This window comes from Diaporthe citri, assembly GCF_014595645.1.
Source record: "Diaporthe citri strain NFHF-8-4 chromosome Unknown scaffold_16, whole genome shotgun sequence".
NCBI classification, from domain to species: domain Eukaryota; kingdom Fungi; phylum Ascomycota; class Sordariomycetes; order Diaporthales; family Diaporthaceae; genus Diaporthe; species Diaporthe citri.
In genome coordinates this window covers 517222-540785 of record NW_025064861.1, presented here as the reverse complement: position 1 = coordinate 540785, position 23564 = coordinate 517222, and the positions used below count along the sequence as shown (strand labels likewise).

At 52.4% G+C, this 23564-nt stretch overlaps 9 protein-coding genes across 9 annotated transcripts; 3 read left to right on the top strand and 6 right to left on the bottom strand.

The window, feature by feature from the left end:
- Positions 1–2943: 2943 nt before the first annotated feature.
- Positions 2944–3176, bottom strand: INS49_005328 (uncharacterized protein; the record flags this gene model as incomplete). Its single annotated transcript, XM_043166109.1, has 2 exons — positions 2944–3050; positions 3116–3176. The coding sequence occupies 2 exons, from the start codon at positions 3174–3176 to the stop codon at positions 2944–2946; spliced, it is 168 nt and encodes a 55-aa protein (XP_043017368.1).
- Positions 3177–7097: 3921 nt separating this feature from the next.
- INS49_005327 (uncharacterized protein) lies at positions 7098–8350 on the top strand (the record flags this gene model as incomplete). Its single annotated transcript, XM_043166108.1, has 2 exons — positions 7098–7965; positions 8340–8350. 2 exons carry the CDS (start codon positions 7098–7100, stop codon positions 8348–8350), a joined length of 879 nt encoding a protein of 292 aa, XP_043017367.1.
- A 1099-nt stretch (positions 8351–9449) lies between these two features.
- Positions 9450–11613, bottom strand: INS49_005326 (uncharacterized protein; the record flags this gene model as incomplete). The annotated part of the gene is made up of 3 exons (XM_043166107.1): positions 9450–10051; positions 10111–10455; positions 10572–11613. The coding sequence occupies 3 exons, from the start codon at positions 11611–11613 to the stop codon at positions 9450–9452; spliced, it is 1989 nt and encodes a 662-aa protein (XP_043017366.1).
- A 643-nt stretch (positions 11614–12256) lies between these two features.
- INS49_005325 (uncharacterized protein) lies at positions 12257–13381 on the top strand (the record flags this gene model as incomplete). Its single annotated transcript, XM_043166106.1, has 2 exons — positions 12257–12296; positions 12846–13381. 2 exons carry the CDS (start codon positions 12257–12259, stop codon positions 13379–13381), a joined length of 576 nt encoding a protein of 191 aa, XP_043017365.1.
- Positions 13382–13508: 127 nt separating this feature from the next.
- Positions 13509–14642, bottom strand: INS49_005324 (uncharacterized protein; the record flags this gene model as incomplete). Its single annotated transcript, XM_043166105.1, has 1 exon — positions 13509–14642. One exon carries the CDS (start codon positions 14640–14642, stop codon positions 13509–13511), a length of 1134 nt encoding a protein of 377 aa, XP_043017364.1.
- Positions 14643–15771: 1129 nt separating this feature from the next.
- On the top strand, positions 15772–18244 carry INS49_005323 (uncharacterized protein; the record flags this gene model as incomplete). The annotated part of the gene is made up of 3 exons (XM_043166104.1): positions 15772–15804; positions 15891–17598; positions 17652–18244. 3 exons carry the CDS (start codon positions 15772–15774, stop codon positions 18242–18244), a joined length of 2334 nt encoding a protein of 777 aa, XP_043017363.1.
- Positions 18245–19765: 1521 nt separating this feature from the next.
- On the bottom strand, positions 19766–20417 carry INS49_005322 (uncharacterized protein; the record flags this gene model as incomplete). The annotated part of the gene is made up of 3 exons (XM_043166103.1): positions 19766–19893; positions 19968–20101; positions 20158–20417. The coding sequence occupies 3 exons, from the start codon at positions 20415–20417 to the stop codon at positions 19766–19768; spliced, it is 522 nt and encodes a 173-aa protein (XP_043017362.1).
- Positions 20418–21184: 767 nt separating this feature from the next.
- Positions 21185–22564, bottom strand: INS49_005321 (uncharacterized protein; the record flags this gene model as incomplete). The annotated part of the gene is made up of 1 exon (XM_043166102.1): positions 21185–22564. The coding sequence occupies one exon, from the start codon at positions 22562–22564 to the stop codon at positions 21185–21187; it is 1380 nt and encodes a 459-aa protein (XP_043017361.1).
- Positions 22565–22760: 196 nt separating this feature from the next.
- On the bottom strand, positions 22761–23338 carry INS49_005320 (uncharacterized protein; the record flags this gene model as incomplete). The annotated part of the gene is made up of 2 exons (XM_043166101.1): positions 22761–22961; positions 23036–23338. 2 exons carry the CDS (start codon positions 23336–23338, stop codon positions 22761–22763), a joined length of 504 nt encoding a protein of 167 aa, XP_043017360.1.
- Positions 23339–23564: the final 226 nt, after the last annotated feature.

Below are 23564 nucleotides of genomic sequence, written 5' to 3'. Positions count from 1 at the left end.
ATAATGGGATTATAATTATAGCTATTAAAAAGATAAAGGAAATATTTATATTAATCTTCTTAAGAAAATATTAAGAAATTAAATAAAAACTGCTAAAAATCATAAAAATTAAAAACTTACTTAATTCTTAAACTTAGCTAAATAAATAATAATAAATAGCATAATAAATAATAAGTTTTTAATTTTAGGAATTATTAATTTTTAATTAAAAAGCTTTAAATATTAACTATTAAGGGTTGGAAATTATAATTTTAAGTTTAGAATACTTACTTAATATATATATTATTAATAAAAGAAAGGAAAGAAGTGAAAAGCGGTGGTTTTAATAAGTATTTATAATTATAAAAAGGGCCCTATAAATAAATCTTTACTACCTATAAATAATTTTTTACCGCCTTTTAATATAATAAATAGAATTTAAAAAGGGGGTAAAAAGGGGGTAATATAATGGGTATAACCCATTAAGGTAAGGATTTTAAGTTTTAGCTTAAAACCTAAAGTTTCCGGCATTTTATTATTGGAATTTAGGCAATCTAGCTTTTATACCTTTTCTTTCTCTTTATCCAACTAGGCTTAGCTACGATAATGCTCAGCGTTTACAATATACAAACCCATTATAATAAAAACTTTTTTATTTAAATATTAAGTTATTTATTAAAAAGATTAATAACTTTTTTAAGGTAAACTTTATTATTAATAAATATAAAATTAATAAAATATTATCTTTTTCTTTTATTTTTAATAAATAATTTTAAAATAAATAATTATATACTTTTTTAAAAAGTTATATTAAATAAATATATTATTTTATTATATTTACTCCTTAAATAAACATTTAAATTAATATAAATAAATTTAATTTATTACTTAAAATATTTACTTTTTATTAAGTTTTTATTTATTTCTTTATTATAAGCTATTCTTAAGTAATATTTCTTATAATATTAAGAGCAAAAAAGTTAATTTATAACTTAATTGCTTTAAATATATATATTTACTTATAATTAAGGATAATATATTTAAATAAAACTTTTGTTAGTTTTAAAAAATTAATAAGTAATAATTTATAAGTAAATAACCCTTTTTTATTAAATAAGATTTAAGCGGTTTAAATTTAAATAATAATTTATTTCTTTTTTTAAGTTTTTTAAATATATCTTTATTATATTAAGAATTAATATTATTATTAATATTATTTTTATAATTTTCATTATTTAAATTAAATTCCTTAGCATGTTATATATTAAAAGATATAAAAAGTTTAGCAATAAAAGATAAAAGAAAATTCATTTGTTTAATATTTTAAAGTTTTAATTTTTATTTTAAATTAAAATTAATAATAAAAGTATATTGCGGGATAATTAATAATGTATTAATATTATAATAAGTAAGTTGCTTTTTTAATATAAAGAAAAAAAGTAAAAGAAAGGAAAAATAAAAGAAAAAAATATATTTATATTAAATTATTAGTTATTTTATTAATTATTTTATTAATTATTTTATTAATTATTTTAATTAATTATTTTTATTAATTATTTTATTAATTATTTTATTAATTATTTTATTAATTATTTTATTAATTATTCTTTCTTTTCTTTTATATATATATATATAATTTCTTATATATATATAAAATTTAGCTAATTATTAAAATAATAAAAAAAATTTAAAGGTTAAAGATATTTATTAATTATAAATTATAAAATAAAGTTTTCCCGCTTATTATATTATTTATTATTATAAAGATTATATAAGCAAGTATTATTAAAGTAATAATGCCTTTTAATATATTTATTTAATTATACTTAATTAAAGATTTATATTTACTAGCTTTAATAAGTGCTTAAATAGCTATAAAGAAATTCTGCATTTAATAAGACATTTATTAATACTGTCTTTTAAAACATTTTCAATAATAAAAAGGGGAAGTTTCAAGTGGTAAATATTCTTCTACTTATTAGGGGCATTATCTTTATAAATAATCATGCTTAACAAGGTCCGATAGTTAAGTATTGATTGGTGTGCCTATTTACATCCGCTTTCTGCCGGATGAGTGTAGGAGATTGTTGTAACCGCCAAGCACAATCGCTCTTATGAGACGAGGGTGAAAAGTTATTGCTAATGCCACGATAGTGCAGAGACAAAGGAAAGGCACCAACCTTCGGTCAAGAGGGACTATGGGAGTTTTCTCCTGGTCTAAGATTACCCAATAGCAAGGTCTCTCCCTGTCTCCAAGCGAGCTGTCAGCATTACGATAGTGCGAGTCCACCCTACCCACCTGGCTGCTCCTAAAGACACTTCCGCGGGCCATTAAGATTATGGTAAGCCATATCCGGCAGCTGCTGGATCTGGTGAGCTGGAGCCCGACACATATGTAATGGGTGGATGTCGCGGCAACACGCAAGACGAAGTGGGCCAGATCGCCCAAACAACGCTGGTAACAGCCGGCGATTTCAAGGACACCCAGACGAGCGACCCACTGCGATGGTGCTTGAGCAAGATACAGGGGTTTGGGGGGAATAGCGAGGCTATCGATTCACAAGCCGTGGTTGCAGTGGTTGCAATGGTTGCAGGAATTTCGCAACACAACAGCTTCTACGCAGGCTAGATACTGGCGACCTCGGGAGGCGGCAAACTTGAGGGCCACGGGCATAGATGCACAAGAATTGGGGCACTAGGGATGGGGATATTTAAAGGCTGTGAATGGCTCGCGACAGCTATGCAGTATACGTTCAAAAGAGAAAAAAAAAAAAAAAAAAAAAAAAAAGTGCCATCCTCAGAGGATTCACGAAACCTCGTGCTCTGTTGTCCCGATTGATGAACGACAGGGGTGCAAGACAAGACCTCGGGAGACTCGGCGGTCCGAAAGAACGCGGGTATGATCGGCGGGCAAGGGAGATCTACGCCCGCCTGGCCCACGGAGGATCCACTCCTGATGGATCCCTAAAAGATGGCAGTGGATGTGGTCCACAGCGAGAGAGCCTCATCGTTGGTGGCTAGCACGCTAGCCACCGTCTTCTTGCCGATCACCGAGCCATTGTCTCCAGACCCTTGTAAAGCCTGATGAGCGGGCAGTTCTCTAATCTTTCCAATGCAATGCAACCCAAACCTGTACCTCGCATCTGAGACTTTGTTGGAGCAACGGACGACGGGCAGAGGGATCCTTTTGAGAGCATCGCTGTGGCCGGCCCACTTCAGCCCCTGCTTAGGTACTGTTCCCCTGGAGACTCAGGGTTAGCTGTAATGTGTCTTTTGAGCCACGCACCATCACCCCAGGTCGGGACTAGCTCACAGGATACATAGGTTCTCCCTGGACTGCGATCCTTTGTGGTCAATTCTGTTGGTTTAATCCAGATGTCCCCAGAAATGTGATCAAATTAATTCCGCCGTGGAGTTGGCACCACCATATGTTGTCAAGGATTGTCAGTAGAAAGGGGGAATGGGCAACCGAGGCGCACGACAGACGTCCGATCCTTATTAAGCAATTTCAGATACCATCTTGATGGTCAAGACTTTACACTGTACCGTAGTATTGTCTCGAGGATGACCCTGCCTTCAGGCCTCAAATTTCCCGCGCCGAGGTGATTCGGCATATCCTAACGGGACACGCGGGATGAGCCCGGGTTTCGGCTTAGCTACCTAGACAATGGCATCCCCAACGGTCTACAAGCTAGCCCTCGATGTTGCTACTAGATGGGACCAATGATCAGCCAGTCAATTGTCACTCAACGATGCGATGTGCATTCTTGAAAGTTGGACGCGAAAACAGTGTTGAGCCAGTTGTTCCAGGGTTGAATGTTCATACCTGTGAAAGGAGGCATGCCAGAACAGCAACGCTTGGTGTCGGATTCGACGCCCAACGTCAAGCAGACATGTGACCATGCCGGAACACGTGGCTCATGGTTTCGATCCGACCTGGAAATCCGGTAGGAATGTCCATCTTTGTCGCTTCGGAATTTAAGCTCCATTACATGTTGTATTTCCCCGGATTTGCAAAGGAGCGGGGCCAACAAGAGGCGATGAGGATACGCCATGGATGCTGAGTCGCGCACGACAGACAAAGATTGCAACCCATGTCCAGCCTTGTTCCTGATTAACTATCGACCCGAGGAGCCCTGAAAGAGCACATTACTCTTTCCAAATGGGACAGACTCTATAGTCGCAATGAGCCAAAAGGGGTCTTGTCAGAATGCTTCTCTACTACTGCAATTCGAAGGCCAACAACTTTGTTGTGATCAACTCTTCAGAAATGGTATTCTAAAGACTCCATAAAGGTTGATATCGGACTCTATGCTTATATTCGTCTTTTTTGACCAGCATCACGCCAAACCTTTCTCCGCGTCTCTTCAAGTCCGCCTTGCCAAGAACCCCAATCCCAGATCTTCGTGGTCACCAAGACAGAGGCATTCAGGGTTGCAAGACCGGAGTTTGTATGAGCCATGGGCAATCGACGCAGACAGGTGATGAAAGCAGGTTTGAAAAGCGATTGCAGAGCCTTCAGGGTGTGTGTTCCCCATGCCACTGTGCTGAGCGTAAAGCACAGCCGAGTCGGCCTTAGACTTGGGTATAATATTACATGTAGCAGGGGAACCGTTAAGGCACATTGCATCTGAGTAGCTTCCCAGCTTATTCTTCAGCCCTTCAATAGTCCGACTAGAAGAATAAGGCGTACTTTGGCACGGCTCGTGACGCACTCCAAGGACAGATACACCCATGAATTATACACTGTTCAAGTTAAGTAGGCTTGTATCTCTGCCATGCTGAAGCCGCTGCCCTCTCATGTGCTCTGATCAGCTGCCTCAGTTTTTCTATTTCTGATTATCTTCAGAATAGTGGTGAGAGCTATGGGCGGGTTGTCATGGTCTGAACTAATTCGAGGCTGTATCGCAAGAGAGACCATGAGGACGTTGCCAAGATTATCAAACTCCTGGATTGTATTATCGATGGCCTGTTGCCACAGTCCCGAGCTGCTAAGCAGTCACAGTTTCGTGCTTGGGAAGACAATCCAATGTCCAACTTCTCAGGTGGGACTTGGGCTTGTGAAGATTCGGTCAAGTCCCGGGATCGTGTATTGCTCTCGCCGTGCTGCTGATTGCCTCCAGCAACCCTTCCGCATTTGTGGCGAGCGACAGTCTGGGGCCTTGAACGGCTGATACATGCGCCGATATCTACATGTGCTCAACGTGTATTTTTGTTGTGGTAGTGGTGCAGAGGAAACTCATGGATCTCGGCGCACAAGGTCTGAAGTATTCCCAAGTCGAAAAGCAAGATGCAGACAGGTGCAGTTGCCCCCCACACGTAGTAGGGTGGTGCAGCTACCCTCGGATCCTCGTCTCTTGGCAGGTGTGTCTTCGTTGAAGCGTCGGCACCGTTGAGTACCTCAATAATGGCCCATGGTGATGCCACATCGCTGTGCGTGATTTCTAGGTACCTCCTAGTCAATGAAGCCAAATCAACACATTTGTAATGCGGGGCTGATGGACAGGCGGTGCAGTCGAGACTGACTCAAAGCTGAACCGCTTCCTTGGTAACGACCACAATTGAACTCCACGAGGTGGGACTATGACGTTAGTGAAAGCTCTTCAAATGGACCCAGAATTTATACTTCAAGTACACAGGCACTATATAGAGGCCTAATCCTCCTGTCGCTTTCAGAGTCCTCGTCTTCTCCCCGCGAACTTCGCAAGAATGTCCAGCCTGGATTTGATTTCCCACCCCAACGTGATGAAGTGAAATACTGGGGCACGACGATATTCTCAAGCGCCTTTGTCGGCCGCCTCAGCATCAGATATCTCGTCAGACACTGGGTTCACGTGGATGGGAACAACTTGAAATCAGTTCCCAGACTTGGTTGTTCGTCTTCGTCGAGGTACGTTTGGATATTTCTTTGTCTGAGCTGCCTGAAAATGATGACAAGATTTATTACCACGGTTTCTGCATCAACAAACAATGATGACTCGCATAAATCGCGATTGGAATCTCGTCCTGATCAGAGCGCATTCTCGTTCTGGGTTGACAATGGTTGCCTTCGAGAAACACTCATTGACCTGTCTTACAGTTTGAGACGAGATATGTAGCCACCGCCATGCCAATCGACGGAACCAAGTACCTGCTGTGCCTGTCTCACTCGCCTCGTGGCGCTCCGCAATCATAGAGGTGAGGTGTGGGAATTCGCACACTGGAGAGTCTGCTTTCACGACCATTGCGGAATTCGGGACAATGGTGACATTGTGTAAGTACCCGGTAGGATAATATTAAATCATGCCAATCAGACACGACGCATGCCTTGACACCCGCCCGGCCTGGCTGCCACTGCTGAATGGGTACACCTCTGGAGTCCACTTGATTGTCTCTTCGTTTGCATCCTCTGCGTTCGTTTATCTTGTTGCAACCCCTCCCACCCTGGTCGCCCAGTTCCCATGCTTGAGAAACTTGAGCCTGCTACCCAAGGCTTCAGTGTGACCGGAGAAAAAAGGGGAAACCGGGAGGCATTGAGAGCCGACAAAAATGACGGGTGCGGTAGATGATCGTTCCCGCTGTGAGGTTCAACACCAATCAGTCTTGAGATCCGATTGGCCGCCTTCCTTTGTCTTTTGTTGAACAAAAGCGACGCCGCTAATGCGGCACAATTACACACACCTATACTTCCACATCTTTTGCTCCGGCGGAATCAAGTCGCCCTCATGTGGACGGGACTCACTGTGAGCCAGCTGTTCGCAAGACTAGAAATGGCCGAATGCATGAGGTCTTATCTAAACAGTTCGTACTGCTCACTTTGTGGGCGCTGCTCTGAGAGTGGGAGGGCCCAAAACATTGTTGCCTACGCACTTTCAACCGGACAATCTTGCCGAAATGTAATTTGAATTTGATTCCAAGGTCAAGATGCGCCAAACCAAGCACATTCCTGACCTGCGGAATCTTTCCACCCACCTATCTATCCGTGGGCCTTGCTTGCCATAAAATGCGTGCACTTCGCGTTCCAGGCATCATTCCATCCTAGCAAATGTTGCTTAAGTTGAGGGATTCGCCTTTGGTCCAGAGGTCTTTGGCTTCTTGGTAAGATCTGATTGTGCACCTGGTTCGTGTCCAGCCTCAAAATGAGGCGACCTCTCGCTGCTTTTGCTGTCCTTTTTGGCGGAGGTTGGCCCGTTTCAGGGGACGGCCTGAATGTTCGCGCCCGACGTAATGGACTGCAGTACTTTGGAACCCAAGTTTCCACTTCCATCCTCAACGATGCCCAAGCCAACGCCATCGCCATCCGCAACCAAGACTTCGGCACATACACGTGCGAATATGAGCAGAAGTTTCGATCCATTCAGCCTAGCCGCGGTTCTTTCAATTATGACCTGTCCGACCGTATCGTGAATCAAGCTCTTAATAACGGGATAATAATGCGGTGCCATACCCTCATCTGGCATCAGAGTGTTCCGACCTGGGTCACGGAAGGCAACTTTGACAACGCTACTATTGTCGAGATTATCAAGAACCATATCACAAACGTCGTCACTCATTTCAAGGGGAAATGCTATGCCTGGGACGTCGTCAATGAGGCTGTCGACGGAAACGGCTTCTTCCGCGGAGACAAGACCCCAACTGAATCCATCTGGTACTCAAAAGTCGGCCCAGCTTTCATCCCCATAGCATTCGCCGCTGCTGCTGCCGCCGATCCGTCCGCGAAGTTGTACTACAACGACTACAATATCGAGTATCCCTCGCCCAAGACAGACGCAGTCATCAACATTGTCAAATTGATCCAAGCGTACGGCGCCAAGATTGACGGCGTCGGTCTGCAGGCCCACTTCAAAACCGGTGAACTTCCGGCCACTTCAAGGCTAGTCTCAGCGCTCACGTCCTTCACCACCCTGGGCGTCGATGTCGCATATACTGAACTGGACCTCGAAACACCTGCCAGCAATCCAGACCTTACGCAGCAGGCACTGGACTTTGCTACCGTGGTGAGAGCTTGTAAGCAGGTCTCTCGGTGCATTGGGATCACTACTTGGGGCTTCACGGACAAGTACACTTTCCTGAACGGTCGGTTGCCAGACCTATGGGATACCAATCTACAGAAAAAACCGGCATATTACAGCACGTTGGCAGCGTTGGGTCCTGCTCCGGCAGTGGATGTCTGTGGGTGCGCTGCGTTTTAATTAGGACCCGTGAGACGAGGTCATGAAGCTGGTACTACAGGCTACCTTGGCCGTTCTGAAAGCCAGTTGTCACAAGGACACGGAGCAGGCAATTGTTTGGATTACCTTGGTTTCCGTTTGACGACCTGCGCAAATGGACATAAATATGCGCACCTCTTCAATGCACATATGACTGGCAGTACGGTCCAGATACCGTGTGATGCAACTGTGGCCTTAGAACTCAATGTTGACAGTGACATCTATCTGTTCCCTCTGCTATGCAGCAAACTCGGTCACAGCGACTCAATTCGGGGATGCATCTGCATGTTCTGTCGAATTTATTTTAGTTTTCAACATCTCAAAGCTCAGGTTTATGGATCCACATGATTCTCGGCAGTGAGTAGGCTTTGAGTTAAACTGATTGCTAAGACACACTCACTTTCTATACTAAATATGAGACTTTTGTATCAATAGAAACAACCATGCAGTCATTGATTTGTACATCATATCCTCGTGTGATACAGGCCCATGCGATCTGATTGTGACAGATCCTCAAAAATAGTTGATAATGAATATGTATTAAGCCAACTTCTGAGAAACTATGTTATGGCCAGAGCAGTGGATCATTTACTATGGGTCTCCGAGTCAAAAGCTTACTAGATGCGGCATATTAAATATGGTCATGTCTGTCAACAAGTTGGGTCGCCTCTTTCTCATCAACCCGTCGACCTCACTCACCTCTTACATTATCTCAATACAGGGCGTCGAAAAAATCGCAAGCACTGTTACTCTTAAGCAGCACGTTGAATCCCATACATTTAACCTGGGATTAGTAGGTATCTTCTTAACTGTCACGGCACAAGAAAGCCTATTGCGCTAGACACCCTGACAAAAGAGGGACGTTGTAATGCCGAGAGCATTACCGTGGCTTGCACCTATATACGTACTGTAACATTAACAAACCATAACCTCGAGCCGCTCTCTTGCCTGCATGGCAGCAGTCGTCATGATCCTGGATGGTTGAAGCAACTTGGTCGAGGATTGTCAATAGTTTGGTAGACATACTGAGAAGATGGATGATGCAAAAGAAACGCTAACTAAGAAATGCAAGGGCCGGGGCCTATTCTTTTAGTTCCGTGTGCGTTCGCAGCTGCAAGCAAGATGATTTTAATTGACTTATGTGCCAGATGAGTAAGTGCTTTCATACATATCTGGGTACATGAGAAAGCCGTAGGGATGATGGATCAGTCTAACATGTACTCTGTTGGTCTGTCTATATTTGAAAGAGGACTGCCGAACCTCTTTGATCGTCCGCCGCACTTACTCTCCGACCATAGATATTCTTCCCTCGACCTGCGGTGCGATGGCCTTGGTCCAGTCACAGTCAACCTCGTCCTCTTGCAGGCCCTCCCCGGCCTTTGCGTTGACACCGGCCTTTTTACACCATTTCCTAAATATCTTCCTCATAATTCTAAGCTCTGCTTCTTCTTCGTCATCTTGCTCCGCAATACCCTCTAGTGGTCTGGGTTCCGGGGCAGGGCTGGAACCGTCACGGTCGACATCCGTCTCCCTCTCCGTCAGCGGCCCCACGCTGCTCCTCCTCTGGCGCATCTTTTCCGGGGAGTAGTGCTCCCAACCTCGCTTAGACCCTTTGCTTGAAATCGGCGTGACTGGGGTCTGGGCGATGGGAGAATTGGCAGTTGCATGTTTCGGCTCCATGCACGGGTGTGACTTTGTGACGTTGGAAACGACCTTGCCCCAGTGACGTTTCATGGAAGGGCCCAGATAAGCCCATTGGTCAAGAACCTTGAGGGACATGAAATACTGTCTCAACATCATGGAGATCAAAATGCCGTTCTCCTCCGAGACAATCTCAACAGCCTGGCCGCCTTCTTCCTCGATAAGAAGGGATTTGTAGCCGTCTGCAAGATGTGGTCAGTACTTCCGAATCACCAACTGACAGGCTTTAGAGTTGACCCACCTTTGCCACGGCCCATATAGCCTCTGGTTGCAAGCACGTAAACCTTGTCGGGGAGGTACCCATCGCCCGCAATATCTACGGCGGTAACTCTCTCGCCCACTGGCCTCTTTGGGTCGAATGTGAGGCGGATGTTTGAGACCTGTGGGAACCGCCCCTCCAGCGCCGGGTACAGACTCACAGAGTTCTCGAGCGCCTCTCGTATAGCCTGTCCGGTGACCTTGATAACCACCACGGGGTCCTCGAACGGGAAGCAGTCCGTGATGTCCCTGACGCGGATCGGACCTGGAGGGTAGACCTGGTCGCCGCGAATCGTGCCAGCGGCCATCAGCGCACAGTCCGCAGAGTCTGTCCATGGCATGTATCAGTCAGGCACCTGCCACGGAGTCTATATGAGGCCCCCTTCCCGCCGATTGCGGGGGGGGGGGGGAGGGGTGGAAAGTGGCGCGTTGGAGGGAACTTACAGTGATGGCGCATGATATCACAGACGAAGTTTCCTATGTTTGATTCCCGCAGTCGCACTGTGGTAAAACGGGCATCCAGTGGCGCAGCAGTCCAGCCGACGGGCTTCTCGAGGGACTGTTTCAGCTTGGCCGTGAGCTTATTTGCCAGCTCGAGAGTGGGCCTGTGCTCAGCGACGGACGAGACAATGTCGCGGCGGTAGATGACAAATTCCCACGGCCGAGGAGAGCCCGACGGGGCCTTGCGGGCCTCGATATAGCTGAGTTGTTTGAAATCGGTCCCGGACCTCAGCACGTGGCAGCCGTTGATGAAGCTGTGGGAGTAGTAGTGGTCGTGGCCTCCCAGGATGATGTCGATCTGGTCGCCGACATTCTCAGCCAGCTTGTTGTCGTTTGGCTCACGCATGTGGGTGAGGGCAACGATCAGGTCGGCGCCGTCGGCGCGCAGCTGGGGGATGAGTTCCTTGGCGGTTTCGGTGGCGGACTTGTAGATGAGGTTCGGCGGGAGTGAGTTGATGGTCTCGAGCCACTCGCGCTCCCCGAGACCGATGATGCCGATCTTCAAGCCGTTGCTGGCGGTGATGATGTGAGTGCGCCTGGCGTTGCCGATGGGGACATTGGGGCCAAGATCAGCATCAAGGACATTGGCGATGAGCCACGGGAAAGAGCACTTGGCGGCCAGGTTGCGGAACTGGCCGACGCCAAAGTCAAGGTCATGGTTGCCGAGGCTGGCACAGTCGGTGCCGACTGCGTTCAGAATGGGGACCATGTGGCTCCCCTTGGTTATGGAGCTCTCCAGGCTGGGGTTAAAGGCGTCGCCAGAGAAGAGGGTGAGGCAGTTGGGCTGGTCCTTGAAGCGGTCGCCCTGCTGGTACTCATTGCAGACGGTCATGAACCTGGCGATGCCACCCACAGGCTCAGCCGAAGAGGCGTCGAGGTGGTAGACATCATTGTAATGGAGCAGCCTCAGGCCGGGCGGACTAGTTGACGGGCTGCCATACGTGACAACCTCCTCCGCCGTGGGCTTCGTCTCGAGGGGAGCCATGTCGAGCTGCCCGGTCCAGACTCACGGTACTTGGACTTGGGGGGATGAACGCGTGTGCACCACGGATGGCAGACTCTGGTATGCTGTGCCAGTGCAGCTAGCCTGCGTGCGAGGATGGGTGGCTAGAGGAGAGTGTGGCGAGGAAGTGAGAGGGGGATGTGGTGGTGTGGTCAGGCGCCAATGGCAAGGAAGCACCAGACCTGCCAACACAGCAACCAAGGGGGATGGAGATGGGGATGGAGATGGGGATGGAGATGTGGGTTGACAGTGAGGTGGACGTGTCTCGTGTGGCCTTGACCGTGACCGTGGCCATGGCCGTGGCCCCTGAATCTGCAACCGCCGTTCCCTGCCGCCGCCAAGGCGCGACGAACCGCCGCCAGAGAGGACAAAGAAAGAGACTACGGCTGAGAGATCGGGGGCTGGGCTCCAAGGAGACGTGCCGTCGGTGCGGCACGGTGGTTCTACGGTACGGTTCTACGGTGCCGTACGGTACGGCACGAAACGTTGCCAGTCCGGCCATGGATCGGGTCAGTGGTCTATCTGTCCGTCTGTCCATCTGTCTACTACATGCCTACCTGCCTACCTACGCAGGCACCTATCTCCAACACCTGGACTGCTGTGGGAGGTACCCACCCTCCTGCCAATGCTGACCGTCTCTCCCGCCAATCGGCAGCGGCCCGTTTGTAAGGGGCCGGCTGCCCCTCAGACAACAAGGCAGACCACCAGCTACAGCACCAAGCAGCCTGCAAAAGGGCACTACCGACAACTGCTTAGCCCCACTATCCACCCCTTGCAAAAACCCTCAGGAACATGAGTCCCGTGAGCTGCGCGAATACGCACGCTTGATCCTACCTACGTACCTACCTACCTACCTAGGTAGGTAGGCAGACAACTGTTTCAGACTAGCCTAAGCATGTAGATCTATATCTATATCTACCCGCACTAGATACCCAGATTACACCAGGCCAACGTCTCTGGCCACAGCTGATCCAATTGATACTGTACTATACAGTAACTCCCTTGCCAACTCTATACACAACCCGATTCTCGGCAGTCTTAGACCTATACATAGCCCCTGGCCCCTCGCTTCAAACAACGCCCCCCATGACTGCTCACAAGGGAGCTCTTGTGCGACACGCACGCCGTCAAGGTAGGTGTCTCCCCCTCCCCCGTCCAACAGCTCAAAACATCCAGGGCTGCTGGGTTTGCCCATGCTCATCTTTCCTACCCAGACATACCTGCTATCCTTGGCCTCATCAAGGAGCTAGCAGACTACGAAAAGGAGCTCAGCTCGGTCGAGGCCACCGTGGAAAAGCTTGGCTCGACTGTCGCCTTTGCGCCATCGGAGCTCTCCCCGGGCGAGCCGACAACAGACGCCCGGGGGCTGCCCATCACAGAGCCGACCAGCCCCCTCAGGCCCGCCAGGTGCCTCCTGCTCTATGCACCCGACGACGACAAGACGGCCGTGGGCATGGCCCTGTACTTCTACAACTACTCCACATGGCGCGCCAAGGCGGGCATCTACCTCGAGGATCTCTATGTCACCCCGCGCGAGAGGAACAAGGGCTACGGGAAGCTCCTGCTGGTGACCCTGGCCAGGGAGGTTGTAGCCATGGACGGCGGCCGACTGGACTGGAGCGTCCTCAAGTGGAATGAGCCCAGCATTCGATTCTACGAGGATGTCATTGGCGCAACACGCCAGGAGGAGTGGGTGGGAATGCGGGTGGACAGGGAGGGGCTTGTGAAGTTGAGCAAGTTGCTGGACTGAGACGGGGGCAGCTGGGTCCGGATTGTCTCGGGGCAGCAGAGCATCAACCAAGTCGGCGCGCCACACCTACATACACAACACGAAATAGAAGATAGGCAGATAGACCACGGCGCGCAAAACAGCTTCACTAGAGTTGCCTGGCCCTGTTCTTCCCCGTCCTGGTGACTTCAGGGGCACCGTCGAAGAAAGTGGCATGTGCGGCCGCCGCGATAGGGACGTCCTTGGACACCTTGCCCCAGGCGATGTCCCACTTGCCCTCCACGCCGGGCTTCGCTTCCATGGTGGGGGTCATCTCCCATACCTTGGCATACAGCCGTCTCAGTAACCTGGGCGTGTATCTGCGCAGGCCGATGGGGGCGCTTTGCCCGTGCGGGCCCGGCGCCGGGTGACCAGTGCGGCCACGCTGGGATCTGGAGCTGGCCCGGTCAACAGACCGCACGGGCTCGGTGGCGTAGGCGTGCCAACGCCACTGTGTGCTTGCGCCGTGGTCGCCGTGGTCGCCATGCAGAGGAGCGGCGGGCTGGCGTCTGGGCGGCATCTGGCACAGAGCGCTGCTGTCGGCGTGGCCCAGGGCCAGGGCGCGCAGGGTTTGCCAGTCGCTGGTGGGCAGCGGGGGCAGGATGCGATTGATGAGCCGCACGTACTCCTTGCGCAGCTTGCTCCGGGCCAGTTTGGCCGGCAGTGGCCTCTCCCAGATGTCGATGCGGGGCAGCCTGGCGGCCGGGTCTGTCTGGCTGGGCTTGATATCGGGCCTGGGGCTGTGGACTGGGCCGCGCTTGGCCTGGGAGACGGCAAGTGCTCGCAGCTTGCGGGTGTCCCACTTATCCAGCCAGTCTGGGGGCCGCTGGGCGAGGGAGCCGTCCTTTGCGGTGTACGTCCTGGAGTCTGTATCGCGTGCGATTGCGGCTTCGAGTTGGGCAGAGTCGGCGGGCGGGTCCTGTCGCAGGAGGGCGTGGATAAGCAGCCTCCTCCTGCTGCCGGTCCTGCCGAAGACGAGGAGCAGGATGCGGTACAGATTGTCCACGAGGCCGTTGTTGGCCGCGTACAGGAAGCGGAGGTCATGGCGGGCCTGGCGGACGCGGCGTTTTGTCTGTAGGCAGGTGGGCTGATCGGCGGCGTGTCGGCGGAAGCGGGAGACGATCTGTTGTCTGATGTATGGCTGGCATATGGGGGGCAGGTAGGACGCCTGGCGGAGGAGGCCGCGGTAGATGTGGACGATGGGGTCGGCCGGGGCGACGGCGACGGAGAGGGAGCGGCGCATGGTGAGGAGGGCACGCCTGCACTGCGGGTTGCTCTGCGTTGGCGGTGGAAGGCGGGCGGATGGAGAGGAAGGACAGTGGTGGGTGGTGAGGTGTTACATGTGTTGCATGTGTTGCGTGCGTGCACAAGTCTATACGGGCACACGGGTATGGGTACCTAGGTACGCGGATACAAGGGTGTACGTGCAGAATTGGCCGACGCGTGTGGTTTGTGCGCTCGGTGGGCCGTGCTAGCCCGACCACACGAACTCCGCACGAAACAGACACGTCCCGGGGTGTCGACTTCGACCTGCAGCCCATGCACGCACTCAAATGTACATCTACAATACCTGCCTACCCAGGTAGGCTATGTATCCAGCCTATGCTCACCTGACCTCGCGCCAGCAGAGCGTACTCACTCCCTCTCCTCGCCCTCGTCCCTCTCGCTCCTGGTGTCACGGCGCTGAGACTTCCTCCACCCACCCATACTCACGTAGGTAGGCCACTCTCGTCTCATCGCGAGTCCCGGTGGGAATCTGCAGTCTCGTGCGCGGGTTGTCGGCCTGGTCAGTCCGTCTTGTCTTGTCTCCCCAAGGTACTTTCGCAAGCACGGCGCCTCGACACTCGACACTCGACCCGACTCGAATCCGCCTCAGCCACCCGCCCCGACCCCGAACCCCCGGCACCGACCTTGACATCCTCGCCAAACATCGCGCATTTCAGCCTCGTGCTGCGTTGCCCAGAACGTCTCTCGCCACCCTGCCCTCGAGAGGCCGGCTGCCATCCGACAAAGTAGACTAGCGAGAACAATCCATTGTCGCCGCAGCATCAATGGGTCTCTGACACTCGCTATTTCGTCCCAATTCCACCCAACACCTAGGTATGGCATCGGCGCTCTCTGACCACGCAGCCTGTCGCCGCTTCTTACACTCTTCCCAGGGCGCCCCCGAACATCTCATCTGATTCGACTCGGACTGCGTACCATCGCCCTCCGCCTACACCTCCAGCACATCGACAGCTTCCTGCCGCCATCTGGTCGCCTTCGCGCGCATGTCAATGTCACAGCCACCCCACCACCACTATCACCTCTGCCCTTCGCAACAATCCGCCAGCGCTGCCTATTACCAGTCTGCAACCCCCCTGTCCTCCACCATGGACGACGACCATCTCCCCCAGATCTATTCTGTCCGTGAAACTCCCCCCCCCCCCCGCCGGATCTCCGCAGCCCACCGCACACTGCAAGGCCGGTGCCACTGACTTTGCTTTCGCAGTCCGTCTACTCCGGCGTCGAAGTCTACGAGATGGAGGTCAACGCCGTCGCCGTCATGCGCCGCCGTCACGATAGCTGTCTCAATGCCACTCAGATTCTCAAAGTTGCCGGCTTGGATAAAGGGAAACGAACAAAGATCCTTGAGAAGGAGATTCAAACCGGCGACCACGAGAAGGTCCAGGGCGGCTACGGCAAATACCAAGGCACCTGGATATCCTATGATCGAGGTGTCCAGGTCTGTCGCCAGTACGGTGTCGAGGACCTCCTCCGGCCACTGCTCACATACGACATGGGCCAGGATGGCACTGCTGCGGGCCGCGGCGACCTCAATACCCCAACCAAGGAGCAGGCCATGGCTGCCCAGAGGAAAAGGCTCTACAGCCAGCCGATCAACAACAGATCCAACAGCATGTCCGGCACATTCTTCAAGAATATATCATCCACCGCATCCAACGCCGTTGCCGCCATCAGCAAAGCCAGGCTCGGCTCGCCGGGGCCCAGAAGCCGCGGTGGTCTCTCGAGGGCCCCCAGCTTCAACCGCCAGCCCTCTGCCTCTATGCAGAGCGTGGATGACTTCCCGGGCAACTCGCAGCAGAGCTTCACCTCTGATCTCGGCAGGAATGGCGACTCCGCATACTCTGCACAACGTAACAACGCGCAGCCAATGAGCATCGACGGCGCTGAGCCCCCTAGGAAGAGACCGAGGGTCGCGGTGACACCAGCAGATAGCTTTGGCCAGTCGCAATCCCAATCCCAGTCCCAGTCCCAGTCGCAGAGCATGTACATGAGCGCCGACAACTTCCCAGGCTCCCCCACCGAGCCTAACGAGTCCTTCATCTACTCTCAACATGGTCTGAATCTGCATCAGGTCGAGGACCATGACGGTGTTTCTCCTCTTCCACCATTACCATACGACGAGTCTGTGGATGCCGAGGCCACCCGCAAAACACTCCTGACCCTTTTCGCGGAGCCCGCGGAGCCTGATGCGTTTGAGGAGCTGCGGTCCTTGACTCCCTCGGAGTTGGATATGCCCATCGACAGCCAGCACCACACTGCGTTGCACTGGGCCGCCACGCTGTCGCGCATGAGCATTGTTCAGGCCTTGATCAGACATGGAGCCAATCCCTTCAGGGTCAACTCTGAAGGTCAGACTGCCCTCATGCGCGCGGTCATCGTCACAAACTCTCACGACAACTTCTCCTTCCCTGAACTGCTGGACCTGCTTGGCCACACCCTTGAAGTGGCGGACAACAAAGGTCGCACAGTACTGCATCACGTCGTCGTCACAAGCGCCATAGAACGTCGGCATGCCACGAGTAAATACTACCTCGACTGTCTGCTCGAGTGGGTTGTCCGCCAGGGTAGCGCCCCGAGCAGTCAGGATCATGCGGCGAACTCCACCAGGCCCCCGTCAAGTAACGGCCACAAAATAGGTCTGGGTCGATTCATGATCGAGGTGGTCAACGCCCAGGACAAGGCAGGCGACACGGCACTAAATCTGGCTGCTCGAATTTCGAACCGCAGCATCATCTCACAGCTTCTCGAGGTGCATGCTGACCCTTCAATACCAAATCGTGTCGGCTTGAGACCCGTAGATTTCGGGATCGGCGAGCTGCCCGAGGCGGAGAGGGAGGTCGAGGACGTGGCAAAGACCGATCTGGCGGTGAGCACGCAAAGGAGCAAGGAGAGCAGCGATGATATTGTGGAATGTAAGTCACGCGCCCTTCGCCAGCCCCCTCGGCCAATTTCTAACAGCCGGCAGCCATGAAAGACCTGCTGGGAGAGACAGCCGCGATCGCGCAAGAAGAGCTGAGGGCGAAGCAGGATACCCTTGATGAGCTCCAGACAGCGCTGAGAGCAAACTCGTCAAGGCTTGCGGAGACGCGGCGGAACCTCGACGTTGTCAAGGACAAGGCAAAGCAGCAGCAACTCAACCGACAACAGGTTGCAAATCTGTCTCGCGAGCTGGAAAGTCTCCAATACCGCATGGGCCACATGGACAACGAACAGGCTGCCTCACAGAGCAACTCTGCCGCAGCTTGGGAGGACGAACTCGAGAGGACCCTAAGCTCGGCCGAACACCAGCCTGCGTTGCCGGATGCTAATATCCTCCGCGCCCGCCTGAAAGCAACGACTGATATTCTTAACACAATGCAAGATAAGGTATCCAACCTGAAAGGCACGAGCCGAGATATCGAGTACAAGTACAGGCGCCTGGTTGCCCTGGCGGCCAACTGTCCCGAGAGCCAAGTTGACGACTTGCTTGAGGGCCTGGTCCGGGCCGTGGAGAGTGAGAAGGGAGAACTGGAGATTGGCCGGGTGCGGAAGTTCCTGGGCGGTGTTGACGGTCCATAGGTTGCTTCTCCATGAGACGCTTGTTCTGTTCCAAGCCGAGGCCTGAGTGGGCAACAATGCCAGGCCTGGCGCTGCGCTTTGAAGCGGCGACATGCGCCCAACCTGCTGATGAGGCAGCGTTTCTTATGTGCGCTCCGAGAGTGGTGATACTGGGTCGCGTGTGCCAATTTGCCAGAGGATAATTACTCCTCTGTGTTCTGTATTTGGCGTGGGGAAACTGGGGCGCGAGGGGTGTGCCCTTTTGCATGATACCAGTACCGCCTTTTTAGTTGTCATCTAGTTTTGCCGTTGGCTAGGCGTCACCAATATCCATATGCCCACGGGCTGGAGGTGGTGATCAAGTAGCTGGATTTGAATAGCAGCAAGAATCAAATGATCACTGCATGATATTTACCGCTCTCCAGCATCGCTCTCCGAATCGCAAGGTTCATCACGCTAGGTACCAATGCAACAGACGCATCGCCATGAGTAGCGCTGCGTTCCGATCTGCTGGGGGCTTGGTCCCTTGGGCCTATGCATACTACGTAGCCATGGTCGTTCTTCAAGCCCGAGACCATGTTGTCCCATCTGGTTGTAACGGTAGGCTTCCTTGCTCCTCAACCGAGCTTTGGACAAAAGGCAGGCCCCACTAATCAGAAGGGGGTAGCAAAAGTGGCAGCAGACTACACAAGAGGATGGTTCTGCTGCAATGACATACTCAGCTATATTGTGATTGATTTCTAGGTAGTCCTTAGTCCCAGGCATGACAGTAGTCATTCACCCGCCCGTGTTCGATGCAGTAAACGAAGGACTTATTCCAATCTGTGCCCACACGGCGCCATCCATCGTACCTATTGTTGGAGGTGACCGAACTCCCTCTCCATCGGTATCCGCTGTTTCGAGAAGCTACTGGTTGCTAGATCCCTTGCTGTCACTGGGGGAAGAGGTCGTCCGGTCAGACTTATCCACTGTGGTGCTTGGCCAGGTATCGGCGAGGTGACAACTTGGCCTAGAGGTGATAGGTCAGTCAATGTGCCCAGCGCATGAGAAGACGTCCGGCCAATTCATATATTTGATGCAACCGTCTCCCATCAGGGATAATACTCACTTCCGTTCATGCTCAGTTGCGCCGTCATCATACACACATTCCTCAAATCTTTCCAGGAAATTTACCCCGTTGTCGTCGTCTGGAAGACCAAGGGGCGTGTCGAGCGGAGTCTCACCCTCACATTCCTCCATGGCACGCGGGGAGCAGAACTGGACTACATTACTCAGCTGGCCCGTGAGATCCAAGGTGATCTTGTTGATCACGAAATGGAGTCTCCAAATGTGACTCTTTCCTTCGACGAGTGTGAAGGCTTCGAAATATGTCCTGTATCTGTTGCGCCTTGCAGGGGTCTGATAGCAGCAGAGTCCGTTGTCTTGTTTGCATCTGTGATGTGTCGTGTTCGGGTAAGTTTTCGGGAGCAGGGCCTCAAGATTTGGGTCTGTGATGCTGTCTTCGCATGGTACTCTCTTCCCCTCGAGCCCAGGCCAGTCAACCTATTCTCGGCCCAAGTCCGACTCATCGGAAGCATCACGACTGGTCCAAGAGGGAGCATCGCGGACACAGTCACCAGTGGCGCCCATACATTCGAGGCAGCCCTCGTCGGTGACGGTGACCAGGCTTCCTGTCAGCTGTGGTCAGTCCAGATCAAAGTGCATGTGACCAGACCTGCAGTGGCAGTGGCTTTTCTCGACGCACCTAGGTCAAATGAATACTCGGTTGAGATATCCGAGTCATCAGGACCACAGTCACAGAGGAGGTGGGCAACCTCTTGGTTGCGCTCGCCCCTGTCGACAATGTAGCAAGGACTGCAATAGTCGGTGAAGGCGCCGCTGGGTGAACACGTACCGTCAGCTTGGTGTGAATCCTGCCAGGTACGGTCACTTACTCTTTCACAGGGGCCAGCCCCGCCGTGTATCCACGGAGGCCTAGGTGGGCGGCTCGAAGACCCCAGCCTAGACATTGGTCGAGGTCCACGGACGTCAGCACAGCATCTCCAGTGCCGCGGCATTTTCCAGATAGGACGCCATCGCTGTGGTCAATGGACAAGTCGTCACATGCATCGAGCAGGCTGGGACCAGCCTGGGAGGCAGCTACCAGAGCTAGGAACTGGGCGAGGTGAGGGAGGAGGATACGGAAGCTCTTCATCTTGGCGTTATTGCGGCGTGGTGCGCTTGGGACAAGTCTCGGAATCTCAGGGGATGTTTGGGTTAGGTGGTCCAGAGAGCGGCAAGGCGGCAAAGAGAAATAGGATACTGAAGGTAAGAAGTGATGGTATTCATGTGGTACTTGATCAAGCAAAGGTGTCGCATGTGTGCATGTCGTTGCTCAGCTTGCGAAGGAGGTGTTGTTTGGAAGACCTGGGGAGATGTGAGCAGTCGGGCCCAATGTTTGCTACCTACCTAGGTACCCACCAGGTGCCTACTAGGTAGTTACGTACCTAAAGGTAGGCAGGAGTTGGTGGCCTCGGGTTCTAGGCGCCTGCCTGTCACATGTGCTTTACTTGAACGGAAGGAATGAGAGGACAGGAAGGAGAGGACAGAGTGCTGGCAGATGCTTACCTGGGAGCAAAAGCCTCGAACCTACCTAGGTAGGTGGGTGGGTAGGCAGGTAGTGAGTGGCGCATGGCTCCTGTCCCGAGAAGAATGATGGGAGCAGCACCGTCAGGGCGTCTAGGTAGAGTCCTAATGTATTATACATGTACCAAGCCTGGTAGCTCCAGTAGGTATGTCATGTCAGGATGTAATTGGATGGTAATGCCAGCCAAGTGCTTAAGAGATTATCTGCCCCTGAACGCCCACGCTATGCCCCCGGTCCTTTTTCTGGCAAGCTGTAGATCCTGGATCGAAACTCCCTCGACAAGCACGCATTAAGTTCCCGCGTGCTGACCAATTGCACCGTCCTCCAGGCAGGTTTCAAGCCGCGGCCCGCTGCGAATATAAGCCCTCCCACCGGTGCTCCACCCCGTCCACGGCGTTGCTCAGGGCGTTGATTTCGCGGTCCAGCTCCTCCACGTTCTTGTTCAGCGCCCCGACTTCCTCGAATCGTCGCGAGGCCCGCGCATTGTTGACCATCTCCTGCACCAGGAACCTCTGCTCCTCCAGCACCACCAGTCTTTCCCGGAGTTCCTTCTCCTCCGTCTCAAGCGCAGACACCGCCGTGCTCGCCTCGCTCGCCTCACCGAGGCTGGCCGTTTCTGACCCGGGCTCGGCCGACTCGTTTTTGCGCAAGGGGGACAACGCCCCAGGCACCGACCCGGAGCTGCCGTGCCGTTCTGTAGCACCCAGAAGCCGCCGGTGACTGCTCGGGTTGCCCGGGTTGCTCATGTTCCTCTTGAGCATGTTGGGCAAGCTCTTCATGGGAAGCATGTAGGCGTGTAGAAAGGAGCTTGCGGCTGTGTACACGTTCTTCTGGAGCCTGAGCTGCGTCGCGCTCGTGGTTTTCATGTCACGTATGCGCTTTGCCGCAACGTGGTATTTCGCAAAGCTGTCTGTCAGCCTTTTGCGTAGTTTGTTCGCTTCCTGGATCTGTGCGTGCGATGGCGGTGGCCTATCCAGCGAGAACTCGTCATCTGGCGGCTGGAGTGCCACCAGCGCCCTCTGGAATGACGGCATCAGAAGCCGGATCCCGCGTTCAAACTGGCGAAGTGTCTCGTAGGCCCTTTGATCCGGTGGCTTAAGCGTGACCGCGTCCTGAAAATTGCGCTTGGCGAATATCGTGTGTTTGCAGTCGCGGCACATCCGGACGTCGACGCTGATGTGGCTGCCCTTGGGCATGTCGGCCTTCTCGTTGCCAGTCCCGTTGGATACCGGCTTGGAGACGTTCAGTCCAACCTCGCTGGAGCACTCCGTCTGCGCATCTGCACAGACGACTCTGCCACACATCCGGCAATGGTGCCTCCTGAACGACCAGGAGAATTCCTGCTGGCAGAATGGACACCGGGGAACGTTGGCGTCTTCCTCCCACGTGACAACAGACTGCTCGAGCTGCTTCCGTGCATTCTTCTGTCCGGCCAAGGATGCGACTGGTGTCAGCAGCCCCCCGCCACCCCCGACTGCCTCATCCGGGGGGTAGGCCAGCAGCTGCGTCAACTTGGTCAACCTCTTCTCCAGCCTCTGGATTTCAAGGTTCTGCCTCTCGACCTTCCTCCTCCTGATTGTGACAAAAGCACCCGTGTGGTCCACCATGACACCGCTGTGGTCGTTGTACCCCTCCCTGGACTTGTAGCAAGTCTCGCAAACTCGACACCAGTAGCCCCTGACTGGCTCGTGGGTTGCTGACCTCGAGAGCTTCATTTGATACAGGGTGTGTACCTCGCAGAACAGCCTGCCGCAGTTCCTGCAGTTGACGTTGCCGTCCAGGGCCCCCAGGCTCTTACCACATGACGGCTCAGTGCACCTGTCGTTCCCAGTCGAGCGTTGCCAGTGTTTCCTCGTCACCATCTCGTCCGGGTCTATGACGGTGTCGAGCGGTGGCCTGGGGCCGGCGGTGCTAGGAGGCGGTGCGATTGGTTGTCTCGTTCGGCTCGAAGACTTCAAGGCCGCGTAGTTTGGAGTTGATCAGCGACAGGGGCTGGAAGCGCTTGGCCTTGAGGACCTGCTTGTCGAACCACGTCTTGACCTCGTCCTGCTGAACCTCGGGGAGCTCTTGGTGGTTGTCATCGATGTGGCGGTTGAGTTGGAGCAGCGTCAGCTGTACACACTTGGAGTTCAGCATTGTGCCGGAAGCAGGCCGTTCTTCGGCTGGGGCAGAGGCTCTGTGCCTACCATCTCGTCGTCACATATTGGACAGACCAGCCTCGAGCTGGAGGCGTCAGCATCGGAAGGGCCGCCGATACTGATCCGGGAGGCAAGGTCCTGGGGGCCAAAGTCGGCGATGGGGGTGGAAGATGAGGGCGGGGAGATGGAGTTCTGGGAGGTGGAATAGTGGTCGGTGGATGAGGCGTCCGAGGGCGCACAGGGGCTGGTTTCCCGTGCGCGCGGCTTCGACGGTCGAGGGTGAGGCTGGGGCGGCGCGAGGCCTTTCCCGTTTCCTATGATCCTCCCTCCTCCGAGCTTCCGGGCCGACATGATGGGCGTCGTGCTGGGTGGTGACGGTGCACCGTCGGAGTGCTCAGAGGACGGACTGTAACCAGGTGGGCGGCGAGGTACGTGCGGTGATGTGGAAAGAGGTCACGACAAGGTCACATGTTGGCTCCCCCCTTTCACCAAATTGAAGCACAAGTGTGTGACAAGATGCACATGCCTCCTGGAATCCCACGCAGTCGTGATCGTTGTCGTGGTTGTCGTCGTCGTC